The sequence below is a fragment of the Bubalus bubalis genome, chromosome 23 (assembly GCF_019923935.1).
Source record: "Bubalus bubalis isolate 160015118507 breed Murrah chromosome 23, NDDB_SH_1, whole genome shotgun sequence".
NCBI lineage: Eukaryota > Metazoa > Chordata > Mammalia > Artiodactyla > Bovidae > Bubalus > Bubalus bubalis.
Genome location: NC_059179.1, coordinates 35,527,848 through 35,543,128, shown reverse-complemented (window position 1 = coordinate 35,543,128; position 15,281 = coordinate 35,527,848). Strand labels below are relative to the sequence as shown.

At 39.8% G+C, this 15,281-nt stretch overlaps 1 protein-coding gene across 5 annotated transcripts in view; it reads right to left on the bottom strand.

The window, feature by feature from the left end:
• Nucleotides 1-14,956, bottom strand: part of ATRNL1 (attractin like 1) — an 802,632-nt gene extending 787,676 nt beyond the window's left edge. For all 5 annotated transcript variants that reach the window (XM_025273995.3, XM_025273996.3, XM_044935104.2 and 2 more), the window contains exon 1: nucleotides 14,501-14,956. In XM_025273995.3, coding sequence (XP_025129780.3) covers nucleotides 14,501-14,805 — 305 coding nt within the window. In that variant the 5' untranslated portion in view covers nucleotides 14,806-14,956. The remainder of the gene's footprint in view (nucleotides 1-14,500) is intronic.
• Nucleotides 14,957-15,281: the final 325 nt, after the last annotated feature.

The window sequence follows — 15,281 nt, the reverse complement described above, 5'->3', positions numbered from 1 at the left end:
AGCTGATGATAGTTCAATAGAAATTATACAATCTAAAGAAAGAAAAAAATAGAACAGAGCCTCAAGGATTCATGGTACTAAACAAAAGTCTAACATTAGTATCACTTAAGTCCCAGAAAGAGAATGGCAAAAGACTGGTGCAGAAAAATATCTTTCAAGAAATAATGCCTTTATTTAAAAAAATCCCTGTATTTGGTGAAAGACAGAAATATAAATTCAAGATGCTCAGCAAACCCTAACCAGAGTAAATTCAAAGAAAGCTACACCCAGAGACATCAGAATCTGAACTGCTAAAAACAAAAGATGTATAAAAAGCTTAAAAGTAAGTAGGAAAAATGGAATTGGACACCCAGGGGAAAAACAATTAGAATAGAATGACTTGCAGACTTACCATCAGAAATCATGAAAGCTAGAAGAGAGTCAAGCAACATCTTTAAAATACTGAGAGAAAAGAACTGTCAACCCAGAATTCTGTACTTGGGAAAATATCCTTCAGTAAATAAGGCAAAATAAAGATATTCTCAGAACAGACTACCCACTCCAGTATTCTTGGGCTTCCCTGTTGGCTCAGCTGGTAAAGAATCTGCTGCAACATGGTAGACCTGGGTTCAATCCCTGGGTTGGGAAGATCCCCTGAAGAAGGGAAAGGCTACCCACTCCAGTAGCCTTACCTGGAGAATTCCATGCACGGTATAGTCTATGGGGTCACAAAGAGTCGGACACGACTGAGCAACTTTCACTTTCACTTTCAGAACAAGGAAAACTAAGATAATCTATCAGCAGCAGTTGTGCCCCCCAAAAAGCAAAAGGAACCAATTCAAACAAAAGGGAAACGACCCTAGCAGGAAATTTATATCTTGAGAAATAAAGAGCAAAAGAAAGAGCAGATATCCGAGAAAATGTAAAAAGACTGTTTTCACCTTCTTGGATTCTTTAAAATATGTATGATTTTTGAAAGCTAAATTTATAGCTTTATCTGATGGGATATGCCATACATGTAGATGTGAGATATATATATATGCATATATATATATATATATGTAAATATACACCCACTTCAGTATTCTTGCCTGGGACATCCCATGGACAGAGAAGCCTGGCAGGCCACGGTCCACAAGGTTGCAAAGAGTCGGGTATGACTGAGCATATATATACATATGACAATTATAACAAAGATCAGTGGGTGAGGATAAATGAACCTATGTGATTCAAAAATTTCTTAATTTTCCTAAAGTAATATAAATATTAACTCTGAATAGACTATAAAAAGCTACCCATGCATATTGTAATCACTAACACACTAGCATAACCACTAAAAAATAATATAAAGACACATACCCAAAGGGACAATGGAAAATTTAAGTGGAATGCTAAAAGATATCTGGATACATTAAACGTAAACAGCCTCAACAGACCAATATAAAGACAGAGATTATCAGACTGGATTTTATATATATATTTACATATGCATACATACATATGCTTAGGTCAGGAAGATCCCCTGGAAAAGGAAATGGCAACTCACCCCATTATTCTTGCCTGGAAAAGCCCATGGACAGAAGGAGCCTGGTGGGCTACAGTCCATGGGGTCACAAAGAGTTGGACACAAATTAACAACTAAACAACACAACCACACACGTAAAAACACACATTATTCTTTCCAAATCACAAAAGATACATAAAGCAAACAATAAGCAAAACTACTGTGGCTCTTAATGTCAAAGTAGATGTCAAAGTAAAACCAATTGCCAGAGAAAAACAGGAAATTATATAATGATGAACAGGTCAGTTCACCAAAAAGACATAACAATTCTAATTGTGTATGTGTCTACCAAAAAAGTTTCAAAATACAAGAAGCAAAACAGACAGAAATGAAAGGAAACAAACAGATAAATCCATAAATAAAGTTGGAAATTTCAACACTCCTCTTTAAGTAACCAACAGAACAAGTGGATAGAGTAACATTAGGGATATAAATATAAAATTCCTTTGGAAGGAATGATGCTGAAGCTGAAACTCCAGTACTCTGGCCACCTCATGCGAAGAGTTGACTCATTGGAAAAGACCCTGATGCTGGGAGGGATTGGGGGCAGGAGGAGAAGGGGACGACAGAGGATGAGATGGCCGGATGGCATCACCGACTTGATGGACATGAGTCTGAGTGAACTCCGGGAGTTGGTGATGGACAGGGAGGCCTGGCGTGCTGCAGTTCATGGGATCCCAAAGAGTCGAACACGACTGGGCGACTGAACTGAACTGAGAGATATAAAGGATCTGAACAATTTAAACAACCAACTTGACCATCTTGACTTTTCTGTAAAACACTCCAGTCAACAACAAAACGTACATTGTTTCAACTGCACATGCAACATTCACAACAACAGACCATCACTTCAGTTCAGCCCAGTCGCTCAGTCGTGTCCGACTCTTTGCGACCCCACGAATCGCAGCATACCAGGCCTCCCTGTCCATCACCAACTCCCAGAGTTCACTCAGACTCTAGTCCATCAAGTCAGTGATGCCATCCAGCCATCTCATCCTCTGTAGTTAAGTCCAAAAAACAAGTCTTAACAAATTTATAAAAACTGGAATCATACTAGGTACATTTTTTTTAACATAGTGGAATTAAACTAGAACTAAATAAAAGAAAAAGATCTTGTAAATTCTCAAATATTTGGAAATTAAACAAAACACTTCTACATAAGCCAAAAAGAATGTCTCAAGGTAAAGTATAACTTAGTTTAATTACACTGAATAAAATCAAAGTATTGCATATCACAATATGTGAGATTCAGCTAAAGCAGTGCTTAGAAGAACATGTATAGCATTCAAATACTCTTATTTGAAAGGAAGAAATATCTCAAATTAATGACCAAAGCTTTTCATCTTAAGAAAAGCAAATTAAAACCAAAGGAAGCAGGGAATTCCCTGGTAATCCAGAGGTTAAGATTTGGGGTTTTCACTGTTGTGGGCCCAGGTATAAATTACAAAAAAAAAAAAAAAGGAAACAGCAAGCAATGAAGCTGAAAACAACAAAAGAAAAAACAAACATCAGGAATCAATGAAACCAAACACATAGTCTTTGAAAAGATTGATAACATTAATAAATGTCCAGCCAGACTTAGCAGGAAAAAAGAAGGGAAAAAAACATAAACTACCAATATCAAAAATTGAAGAAGAAACATTAAAAACCCCACAGACTTTAAAAGGATAATGTATGGCAAAACCAATACAATATTGTAAAGTAATGAGCCTCTAACTAAAATAAATAAATTAAAAAAATAAAATAAAAAACAAAAAAAATAAAAGGATAAGGAAATATTATGAACAACTTCATGTTCATAAATTTAAAAACTTAGATGAAATGGACTCATTTTTGTTAAGGTACAATCTGCCAAAACTCATTCAAGAAATAGATAAAATTAATATCCCTGCACCTATTAAAGAAATTGAGTTCACAGTTTCAAGCCTTCCACAAAGAAATTCCAAGCCCAGATGGCATCACTGATGAATTTGTCAAACATCTGTGAAAAAAGTAATACCAATTCTACATAAATTATTCCAGAAAACATAAGAAAAGGGAGCAATTTATAACTCACTTTATAAGGTTAGCATCATACCATGATAAGGAAACCAAAGACATAACAAGAAAATTACAGAGCAATCTCTCATCAACACATAAGCAAAAATACTCAACAAAATATTATCAAATTAAATCCAACAATATATAAAAAGTGTTCAGCTCAGTTCAGTTCAGTCACTCAGTCGTGTCTGACTCTTTGCAACCCCATGAATCGCAGCACGCTGGGCCTCTCTGTCCATCACCAACTTCCGGAGTTTACTCAAACTCATGTCCATCGAGCTGGTAATGCCATCTAGGCATCTCATCCTCTGTTGTCCCCTTCTCCTCCTGCCCCCAATCCCTCCCAGCATCAGAGACTTTTCCAGTGAGTCAACTCTTCGCATGAGGTGGCCAGAGTACTGGAGTTTCAGCTTCAGCATCAGTCCTTCCAATCAACACCCAGGACTGATCTTCTTTAGGATGGACTGGTTGGATCTCCTTGCAGTCCACGGGACTCTCAAGAATCTTCTCCAACCACAGTTCAAAAGCATCAATTCTTCAGCACTCAGCTTTCTTCACAGTCCAACTCTCACATCCATACATGACCACAGGAAAAACCATAGCCTTGACTAGACAGACCTTTGTTGGTAAAGTAATGTCTCTGCTTTTGAATATGCTGTCTAGGTTGGTCATAACTTTCCTTCCAAGGAGTAAGCGTCTTTTAATTTCATGGCTGCAGTCACCATCTGCAGTGATTTTGGAGCCCAGAAAAATAAAGTCTGACACTGTTTCCACTGTTTCCCCATCTAGTTCCCATGAAGTGATGGGACCTGATGCCATGATCTTCGTTTTCTGAATGTTGAGCTTTAAGCCAACTTTTCACTCTCCTCTTTCACTTTCATCAAGAGGCTTTTTAGTTCCTCTTCACTTTCTGCCATAAGGGTGGTGTCATCTGCATATCTGAGGTTATTGAGATTTCTCCCGGCAATCTTGATTCCAGCTTGTGCTTCTTCCAGCCCAGCGTTTCTCATGATGTACTCTGCATATAAGTTAAATAAGCAGGGTGACAATATACAGCCTTGACATACTCCTTTTCCTATTTGGAACCAGCCTATTGTTTCATGTCCAGTTCTAACTGTTGCTTCCTGACCTGCATATAGGTTTCTCAAGAGGCAGGGCAGGTGGTCTGGTATTCCCATCTCTTTCAGAATTTTCCACAGTTTATTGTGATCCACACAAAGGCTTTGGCATAGTCAATAAAGCAGAAATAGATGTTTTTCTGGAACTCTCTTGCTTTTTCCATGATCCAGCGGATGTTGGCAATTTGATCTCTGGTTCCTCTGCCTTTTCTAAAACCAGCTTGAACATCTGGAAGGTCACGGTTCACATATTGCCAAAGCCTGTCTTGGAGAATTCTGAACATTACTTTGCTAGCGTGTGAGATGAGTGCAATTGTGCAGTAGTTTGAGCATTCTTTGGCATTGCCTTTCTTTATAAAAAGTGTAATACATTGCAAACCAAGGAGTTTACCCCAGGAATGCAAGGTTGATTAAACATTTGAAAATCAATCAATTTAATTCACCAATATTAACACACAAAAGAAGAAAAATCAGATGACTATCTCAATAGATGTAGAAAAAAATCATGTGACAAAATTCAATACCCATACATGACTATAAATGGAAAAACTCTCAGTTCCTCTCCTACAGTATAGAAAAAATTCCAGTTCTTCCCCACCATGTATTGTTCCCCATAAGTCTCATTTTCTACTCACACCACTTTCACTTTGGTCACCAAATGCATGGCGGTTTTTCCCCCATTACCAAGGAATTCGGCTGAAGCTCCAATACTTTCGCCACCTGATGCAAACAGCCAACTCGTTGGAAAAGACCCTGACACTGGGAAAGACTGAAGGCAGAGGGAGAAGAAGGCGATAGAAGATGAGATGATGGGATGGCATTACCGATGCAATGGACATGAACTTGGGCAAACTCCAGGAGATGGTGAAGGACAGGGAAGCCTGGAGTGCTACAGTCCATGGGGTTGTGAAGAGTCAGACATGACTTAGCAACTGAAGAAAGACAACAGCCAAGGAACTCACAGACACCAGAAGGGTGTCCAAGAATTCAACTCAATTCTGGAGTTGAACAGGAAGACAGCATCAGATTCCACAGGTTAAGGGTTCAGTCCTATAAAGCTCCCCCCTCAACTCTGACACCAACTACAATCCCATTTATCACCTATGCTTCTGACCAACTAGCCACAGACAGGGGGATCCAAACATCCGCTCCTTGTATTGGATCAGCTTGCTACAGAGGCTCACAGAACTCAAACATTTTATTTACTAGATCACTGGTTTATTATACAAGTATATAATTCAGGAACAGCCAGACAGAAGAGCTACATAGGATAACGTACGGGTGATGGGGTTCAGAATTTCCCTGCCCTGCCCAGGCACATCACTCTCCCAGCACCTCCAAGTGTTCATCAACCAAGAAGCTCTCCAAACCCCAAACTTCGGGGATTTATGGAGGGTTGACCATGTAGACATCGTAGATCATTATCTCTATTTTCAGCCATTCTCCCTTCTCAAGAGAATGGGGGACAGGGCTGAAGAGTCCAAGCTTCAAACAATGACTTGGTCTTTCTGGTAACTAGCCCTTATCCAGGAGCCAACCAGGAGCCCATGAGTCACCTCATAAAAACACAGTATGATCACCAGGGAAATTACAAGGGTTTCAGGAGCTCTGTGTTAGGAACAAAGGTAAAAGAACATTAGAACACGAGATGCTTCTAGTACTCTTATCACTCAGGAAATTATAAGAGTTTTAAGAACTCTATGCCAGGAACCAGGGGCAGATCAATATACATTTTCCGTTATCACATAATGATTAGCTCTCAAAATTAGGAACAGCAGAGAACTTCTTTAACCTAATAAAGGGCATTTATTAAAAAAAAAAAAAAAGCCTGCAGCTAACATGATACTTCATGTTTAAAGATGTTTAAAGACTGAATGTTTGCCACCTAAGATTGGAAACAAGGCAAGGATATCCACTCTTCTACTCTTATTCAACATCAGGTTGAAGGTCCTAGCTAGGGCAACAGAACAAGAAGAAAAACAGGGGATATAAGGGGAAAGGAAGAAGTAAAACAGGTTTGACTGTAGCTACTGAAACTGAGTTTAGCAACAATGCAGAAAACTAGGTCAACATACAAAAATCAATTGTTATTTATACGTAATGAAAAAGAACAACTGGAAACTGAAATTAAAAGAAACACTATCAATTATAATAGCGTCAAAGAATACAAACTACTTGGGTACAAATCTAACAAAATACGTTCAGGATCTGTATCTGAAAAGAAATCAATGAAAACCTACATAAATGAAGAAATATATCTGTTAAAGGGCTGGAAAACTCAGTATATCTAGCTGTCAATACTACCCAGAATGATCTCTTGAATCAACACAATCTCAATCAAAATTCCAGCTTTTTTTTTTTTAAGAAATTGACAAACTGACTTTAAAATTTATATGGAAAAAGCAAATGAACTAGAATAAACAAATGAATATTCAAAAATAAAAACAGTTGAAGAAATCTATCTAATTTCAAGACTTACTATTAAGATTCAATAGTCAAAAAAGGCATCCCCAGAAGGACAGACACATGGATCAATGGAACAGAATAGAATCAAGAAACAGATATAGAGATGACCAACCAATTTTCAATGCAGCAAAACATCAATGAAAACAGGATAGCCTCTTCAACAAATGCTCACTCCATAATGAAAAGGGGATCAATTTACCAATAGGATATAATATAAAATTTCATGCACCTAATAACACAGACTCAAAATACATGAAACAAAAATAGATATGGCTGCAGAGAAATAGATAATTACAAAGTTATAACTGAAGATTTCAATATGCCCTCTCAATAACTAACAGAATAAGACAGAAAATCAGAGAAGTTTTAGAAATCTTGAACAAAACTATCAACCCACTTGACCTAACTGAAATTTACAGAACACTCCCCCATCAGTAGCACAATACACTCTTTCCACGTGCACAAGGAATATTTACCAAAGTGAACAATACTCTAGACAATAAGTTTAAGTCCTATTCATACAGCCTTATACATATCAAATAAATTGAACTTCTAGCTATAACTATTAAATGAACTGAGTTTATATTAAATAAATTAAATTCAAACTTAAAGAATTAACTCCAAGTCTTGAGGGCTTCACTGGTGAATCCTACCAAACATGTAATGAAGAAATAATGTCAGTTCTACACAAACTTTCCTGGCATATTGAATAGGAAGGTCCCATCTCATTCTATGAGGCCAGCATTACTCTGACTCTGAAACCAGACAAAGTTACTACAAGAAAAGAACAAAACAATATCCTTCCTGAACATATACACAAAAATTATTTAAAATTTTTAATAAATCAAATCCAAAGAGTACATAAAAAGAAAAATAAATCATTTCACATGAGGTTCATCCCAGGAATGTAAGGCTGGTTTAATATTCAAAAATTAAGCAATATAATTCATATTAAGCTTAAAATGAAAAATTATCATCTCAACAGATGCAGATTCCAATCTCAACTCAATTCCAATAAAAACTCTCAGAAAACTAATAGAAAGGAACTTCCTCAATGTGATAAAAGGGATTTACAAGAAACTTACACATACTATCATATTTAATAGTTAAAGATTGAATATTTTCCCCTTAAATCAGGAACAAGACACAGTCAACTACTCCTTATCATCTGTATATATCACTATAATGGAGGTTCTAGCCAGTGAAATAAGGCAAGGAAAAGAAATGAAAGGCATCTCGATTGCAGAGAAAGGGCTTAAAGTATCTTTATTTGCAGACAACATAATCAAGTATGTAGAAAATCATAAGGAATCTACAAAAACTACTACTACTACAAACAAGTAATTTTAGGAAGATCTAAGGATACAAAATCAAACTACAAAAATGGAGGGGGGGCGTGTAAAATGAATTGGGAGATTAGGATCAACACATACACACTTTGAGGAGAAGGCAATGGCAACCCACTCCAGTACTCCTGCCTGGAAAATCCCATGGACGAAGAAGCCTGGTGGGCTACAGTCCATGGGGTCGCAAAGGGTTGGACATGACTGAGCGACCTCCCTTTCACTTTTCACTTTCATGCATTGGAGAAGGAAATGGCAACCCACTCTGGTGTTCTTGCCTGGAGAATCCCAGGGACGGGGGATCCTAGTGGGCTGCCGTCTATGGGGTCGCACAGAGTCGGACATGACTGAAGAGACTTAGCAGCAGCAGCAGCAGCATATAATCCTAGTGGGCTGCCGTCTATGGGGTCGCACAGAGTCGGATACGACTGAAGAGACTTAGCAGCAGCAGCAGCAGCAGCATATACACTTTGATACTATGCATAAAATAGACAACTAATGAGAACCTACTATATAACACAGGGAACTCTACTGAATGCTCTGTGGTTATCTAAATGGGAGGAAGTCAGAAAAAGAGGGGATATATGTATACATATAGCTGATTCATTTTACTGTACAGCAGAAACTAAATGCAGAAGTAAATCAAAATGGACTCAACCTAAATGCAAAGCGTAAACCTACAAAAATTCTAAAAAAGAAAGAAAGAAAATCTTTCATTTAGGCAAAGGTTTCTTAGATACTAACACACACACACACAAAAAATCCATAAAAGGAAAAACTTGAGAAGCTGTAATTCATTCAATTTAAAACTTCCATCCATTGAAAACTGTTAAGAGAATGAAAAGACAAGCCCCAACATGCAAGAAAATATTTGCAAATGACATATCTTATAAGGAAATAGTATGCAAAATATGTAAAGAACTTATAAAAATCAATAATAAGAAAAAAACAATTTTAAAAATGTGCAAAAGATCTGAACAGACAGCTCACCAAACGAAACTACAGATGGCAAGTAAACACATGACAAGATATTCAACATCATTAGTCATTGAAAGTTAAAGGAAAGTCGCTCAATCGTGTCTGACTCTTTGCAACCCTATGGACTATATAGTTCACAGAATTCTCCAGGCCAGAATACTGGAGTGGGTAGACTTTCCCTTTTCCAAGGGATCTTTCCAAACCAGGTATCAAACCCAGGTCTCCCACAGTGCAGGTGGATTCTGAGCACGGAAGAACTGATGCCTTCAAACCATGGTGCTGGACAAGACTCTTTAAAGAGTCCCTTGGACAGCAAGGAGATGAAATCAAGTCAATCCGAGAGGAAATCAACCCTGAATATTCACTGGAAGGACTGATGCTGAAGCTGAAGCTCCAATACCTGGCCACCTGATTCGAAGAGCCCGACTCACTGGAAAAGACCCTGATGCTGAGAAAGATTGGAGGTAGGAGAAGAAAGGGACGGCAGAGGATGAGATGGCTGGATGACATCACCAACTCAATGGACATGAATTTGAGAAAACTCCAGGAGATGGTGAAAGACAGGGAAGGCTGGCGTGCTGCAGTCCATGGAGCTGCAAAGTGTTGGACGCAACTGAACAACAACCAGGAACTTTTGAGAGTGACTAATATTTTTAGGATCTTGACTGTGATGACAGCTTAATAGGGGCATACATACATCAGAGCTTTTTAAACTGTAGTTTACTGCATGTCAATTATACCTTGATTAAGCTCTTAAAAATAATTTTTTAGAAAAAAATTTCAACTCTAATTATTCATTTTCAAAGTGCTACAAAGGAAAAACAGTGCTCTAAGAGTATATAATGAGGAGTCACGTAGTCTGAAGAGTTAGAAAAGCTTCCTTCAGACACTAGGACATGCTAAAATTTGAAGGATGCTTAGTAATCAGTCAAGCAAAGACCACACAGGAAAGAGGGCTCAGAGAGATGTAACAGTATGTGTGAAATGCCCTGAGTCCAAAAGCAATGTGGCACTTTGAAGGCACTTTAAAAGGCAGGAAAGCTGGAAGAATGCGTCAGTCATCTGCTAAGGGAACCAAATTATGCAGACACATGGTCTTGAAAACCAGGCTACTCCAAGTAACTTATCAGTTGGGGATCTCAGAAACACTCAATTTAAATTATTATAAAATTCCATTGTGTGATTTTCATAGTTTAATAGCATGAAAAGAACCCATGCATATAAATTACATATTAGAATCTAAGTTTGAAATAAAGACTTGGGGACAGGGAGCATGCAATTTAAACATCACAGTTACTGATAGCTTCCCTATTATTATTAAAAAGGATTCCAAATGATGTATGTGTATATACACACATATATTGGGGAGTCTCAGCAGTAACTTAGGAAAAATATGTACACATTTAACGCTACTGCTTTCTGTTTACAACAGCAACCTCACTCCTGGTAGTATATCTTCATTTTGCTGTTAAAATAGAAATGGATTACTTCTATTATAAATGTGTGAAATTCATCATCCATATTCGACTGATCAAAGAGGTTTAAAAAAATCTGCATGCATTAAACATACAGCAAGATTTAATAGATGATTAGAGGACTATTCAACAAATATACTTGAATAATAAATTTAGATTTATAAAATATTTAGAATATAATGAGGTATTTTCCAATCTCAGAACATTAATCTCAGCTATTCTCTTTACCTAAGAGAAATTAGAAGTCTTAGGTTCCTAAGTCATATAAGCAAAAAAATGTCCAAGTATGAACTCAAATTATAAATTTATATAAACATAAATCTCAACTACTCTACAAAAATAATTCTAAAGACCTAGCTTATAACAGAGTATTATTCATTTAAATAGAGTTTGTAGCAAAATGCTTTCTAGCCCAATGTTATACAATGCTGCCCAAGTAAATGTAATTCAAATTTGCATATATTTCATATATCATATCCTTGATTACTGTATTTCAAATTGGCACTGTCCTTTCTGATTCTCAGTCCTAAGTCTTTCAGTCTAGCTTTGGCTAAAGATCGGTGTTCATTCTGTTTTACCTAGCTGAGGAATGGCCTATAATCTGAGAGTTTTATTCTTTTCAAATGGAAACAGAAGGCTGAAATCAATCCTAAGAGAACTGAAGCACCACTTTTGATAACATATTTGCTGCTGCATTTCTCCCCCCAACCATCAATCTTCCCTTCTAAAGAAGCATTTGAAGAATACTCATTCCCTAGTGAAATCCCTACACTAGAAAAAAAGAGCTAAGTTACCATGGAACCAGCCAATTAATTTTGACACCTGCTTACCAAGATTGATCATTTTTGATGTCTGTGTGCAAGGTTGCTATCCTTCAGTTTAGTAAAAGATTTTCAAGATAATTAATGAAGTGAGAATTTCCAGTTAAAAGTCTTTCCCACTGTGTTATTACTTCAAATATTGGATAAAACAAGCCAACATTCTGAAAGAAACCTTTCTTAGCTTAGCAGGTACTTTACCCGGAAGAAATCTTTTCTTCTAAATTGATTCGTCCCTTTAACATTAAATACTTCTTTACCCTAAGAGTATATATAACAAAACACAAAGAGTTGTACCAGTTGTATTTACTCTAATTAATAGCTGGTACTCCACAGAGAATGAAAAAGTACTTACTAATAGAGTACAATGAATCATAGGAAATAGCTTCCAAGGAAATGAATATTCAATGATTAGTCCAGGGTTTATTGTTATTTAACTACATCTGTATTTTAAAAAAACTATTCCTCTTTTACTCACTAATGTACTGTTTATGAACAGCAACCATCTCTCTATACTATTCAAGCCGGTTTTAACTTGATCTGTGACCTTTCCTACTAACTGGGACAACATCTGCTAGTGAGGTTACAGGCTGCTGATCTAGCTGATTAACAATTCCACTGCTATACAATGTAGACAGAGGCTTCTCAGGACTGCAGCAATTTTTGTCCTCTTTAGACAAACAGAGCAATTCCAACCAAAGGCCAATGTCCCTAAATTACATATGAATCAGGCAATCTTTCTCTTTATGTAAAAACTGATATAAAAAATGTATGTGGCTTTTTTTATTACTGACTACCAGTTTCTATGTTCAAAATCCTCTCTTGCCAGGTCAAGAGGCTGGGCTGGCTGTTTCGATCAAAGCAAAAGTTTAAGAACACTTAAGTAAAAAAGACTACTAACAAGCCCAGTTCAAAACAGTATCTTTGTGGGTCTTGCAACATTTTTTAAAACTTTTAATTAGTAACTCTACTAAATTTTTTAAAGTATTTTAAAAAACAAGAGTATTACACTAATTTGTGAAATTACAAAGCTAGGAAACATTTCAACTTCTACAAAAGAATTTCATAAAATTTCATTCTGAGATTTCACTTCCAAAATCTTGCTGTTAATTAAACAGTACGATCTACTTAAATTTAAAAATCCCCTTTTAAAAAATACATTTTTACAATAAGGTTTCAAGGACTTGTCTTAACCGGCAAGTTTAAAAAAAAAAGGAAAATACGCTGTTTAAAACTCCCAGGAAATTTTCTTTTGATATGTAAGTAAAGGGAACCATTGGCTTCCCTGGTGGCTCAGTGGTAAAGAATACATCTGCCAATGCCCTGGCACAGGTTTGATCCCGGAGTGGGGAGGATCCCCTGGAGAAGGAAATGGCAACCCACTCGAGTATTCCTGCCTGGGAAATCTTATGGGAAAAGGAGCCTGGTGGAATATACAGTTCATGGGTTTGCAAAGAGTCTGGTCAGGACTTGGTAACTAAACAACAACAAAGGTGAACCATATTCTCATCTCTGCCTTAGAACCCAAGAGACACTCCACTTAGACTTGGCTATCACTGTGACAATAAGTAACCCACAGAATGCAATTTCTGAGCCACTAACCCAGCCAGCAAACTCGATCTGAACTATCTGGATGACACAGAAGTTGACTTACTTAAAGGACTGTTCTGCACAAGTTGTCAGATGGATACCCTATTAGTCTCAAGTATTTTATCTGCTGCTGCCCCACACTCATCCATTTCTTTTCATATCAGGCAGCCACGCAATACACATGAACCAATGGGGGACAAGTATTTTTACTGCTGTAAAGCAAGCTCCTTTAGGGCCTTAAGCTTCCGAAAAACCGAAGTGATGCTTCCACACAATAGCTGATAGTTAAATAACCAGTTAGGAATATCTATTATCGCCACCACATTATAAAGTCCAGGTATTTCATCCCTTTATCTAACTCAAAGTCACTCTGTATTTCTCAATCCAAGATTCTGTTCGCACAATTCAGCACAGTAATACTGGCTAAAAGTAAACGTTCTGGAGTTAGGCTAGCTGATTTGGATCACAATTCTGCCATCAGTACTGTGTAATCTTGGGCAAATTACTTAAATTCATTACCACGATTTCTCTCTGTAAAACCTGTATAGGAATCCTGTTACTAGGAACTCTTTAAGGAACAAATGTGATAACCCACGTAAGGCACTCAGAACAGTGTTTGGCACATAGTAAGGTCATCATAAATTCGACTTATGATCACTGTTACTAAATACACTAACAAGTTAGCAGGGGTTACCTCTAGAGAAGGGAGTAGGCTGGGGAAGAGGGAGATACCGGCAGACCAGAACTTTTAACCTTTACACTTCTGCAATGTTTGAACGCTTCACTATGCGCAAGTATTTCATGACTTACGTGCATCATTTTTTATTGAAAAATAGTGTCCGCTAACAAAATGGTGTTTGGCACCGTAACTGAGTGCGAAATTTTTGACGATCAGGGAAAAAGACGGGCAGCGGACAGGTAGACCACCCAGAGTGGCTTCGCGTCCACGGCGGTCGTGCCGGGCGCTGGGGGCAGGGTCGGGATCTCCGAGGCGCGGGGCCCGGAGGAAGGCAGCGCTGGGGGCCGCTCCCAGCCCGGGGACCCCGGACCAAGAAGGGACGAGGGTGGGGGAGGAGGCCGCGACGCTGCGGGGCAAGGCTGAGGTTCGGGGTCCGGCGAAAGCACTTACTTGAACCTGCCCTGGCAGTGCTGGCACTGGTCGCCCACCCAGCCCGGGTCGCAGAGGCAGGTGGAGTTGACACAGCGGCCCGAGAAGCAGGAGCCGGTCCTTTCGCAGGGTTTGGACTGGGACACCTGCGCGTAGAGCGCCAGGTAGATAAGGCCATAGCACAGCAGCCAGCTGTTCCCGTCCAGCAGCCAGGAGGAGGCGCCCCCGCCGCCGCCGCCGCCGCCGCCGCCTGCCGGCCGAGCCCTCCACGGCCCCGGGGCCGCCGGCTGCGGGGGGCCAGTGCGGGCCCGGCCCCCCGGCTCCATCTTCCCCAGCGCCCCGGGCCGGCGGGGCTGCGCTCGCGGGCGCCGACAGGGATGCTCCAGAGGGGAAACCCGGCCGGAGAGGAAAGCACCGCGCCGCCGCCGCCGCTCCTCCTCCTCACCGGCGCCTGCCCCAGTCCCGCTCCCCGGTCCGGACGGGCAGATCCCAGCCGCGCTCGCCTCCGCTCGGCTCCCTGCAGTCGCGCTCGGGCATCGCCTCTCCGTCCGCTGACCTTGTCCGCTGCAGGCCGAGCCCACCGCCGTGGCGCCCCGGACCGGGCCGGAGGCGGGGACCTGCGGGAGGGGGAGGGGACCCTGCGCGCGGCCCCGCCTCGCCCGCCGCTCGGGCCAACAGCCTGGGCTCCCCGCCGCGCGCGCCCGGGAGGGCGGAGGGCCACGGGAGCCCCCCGAGGTGGGCGCGCCCACCGCGGGAGGGGGTACTCGGGAAGCGGGGCTTCAGCCTCGTCCCGCCCGGCCGG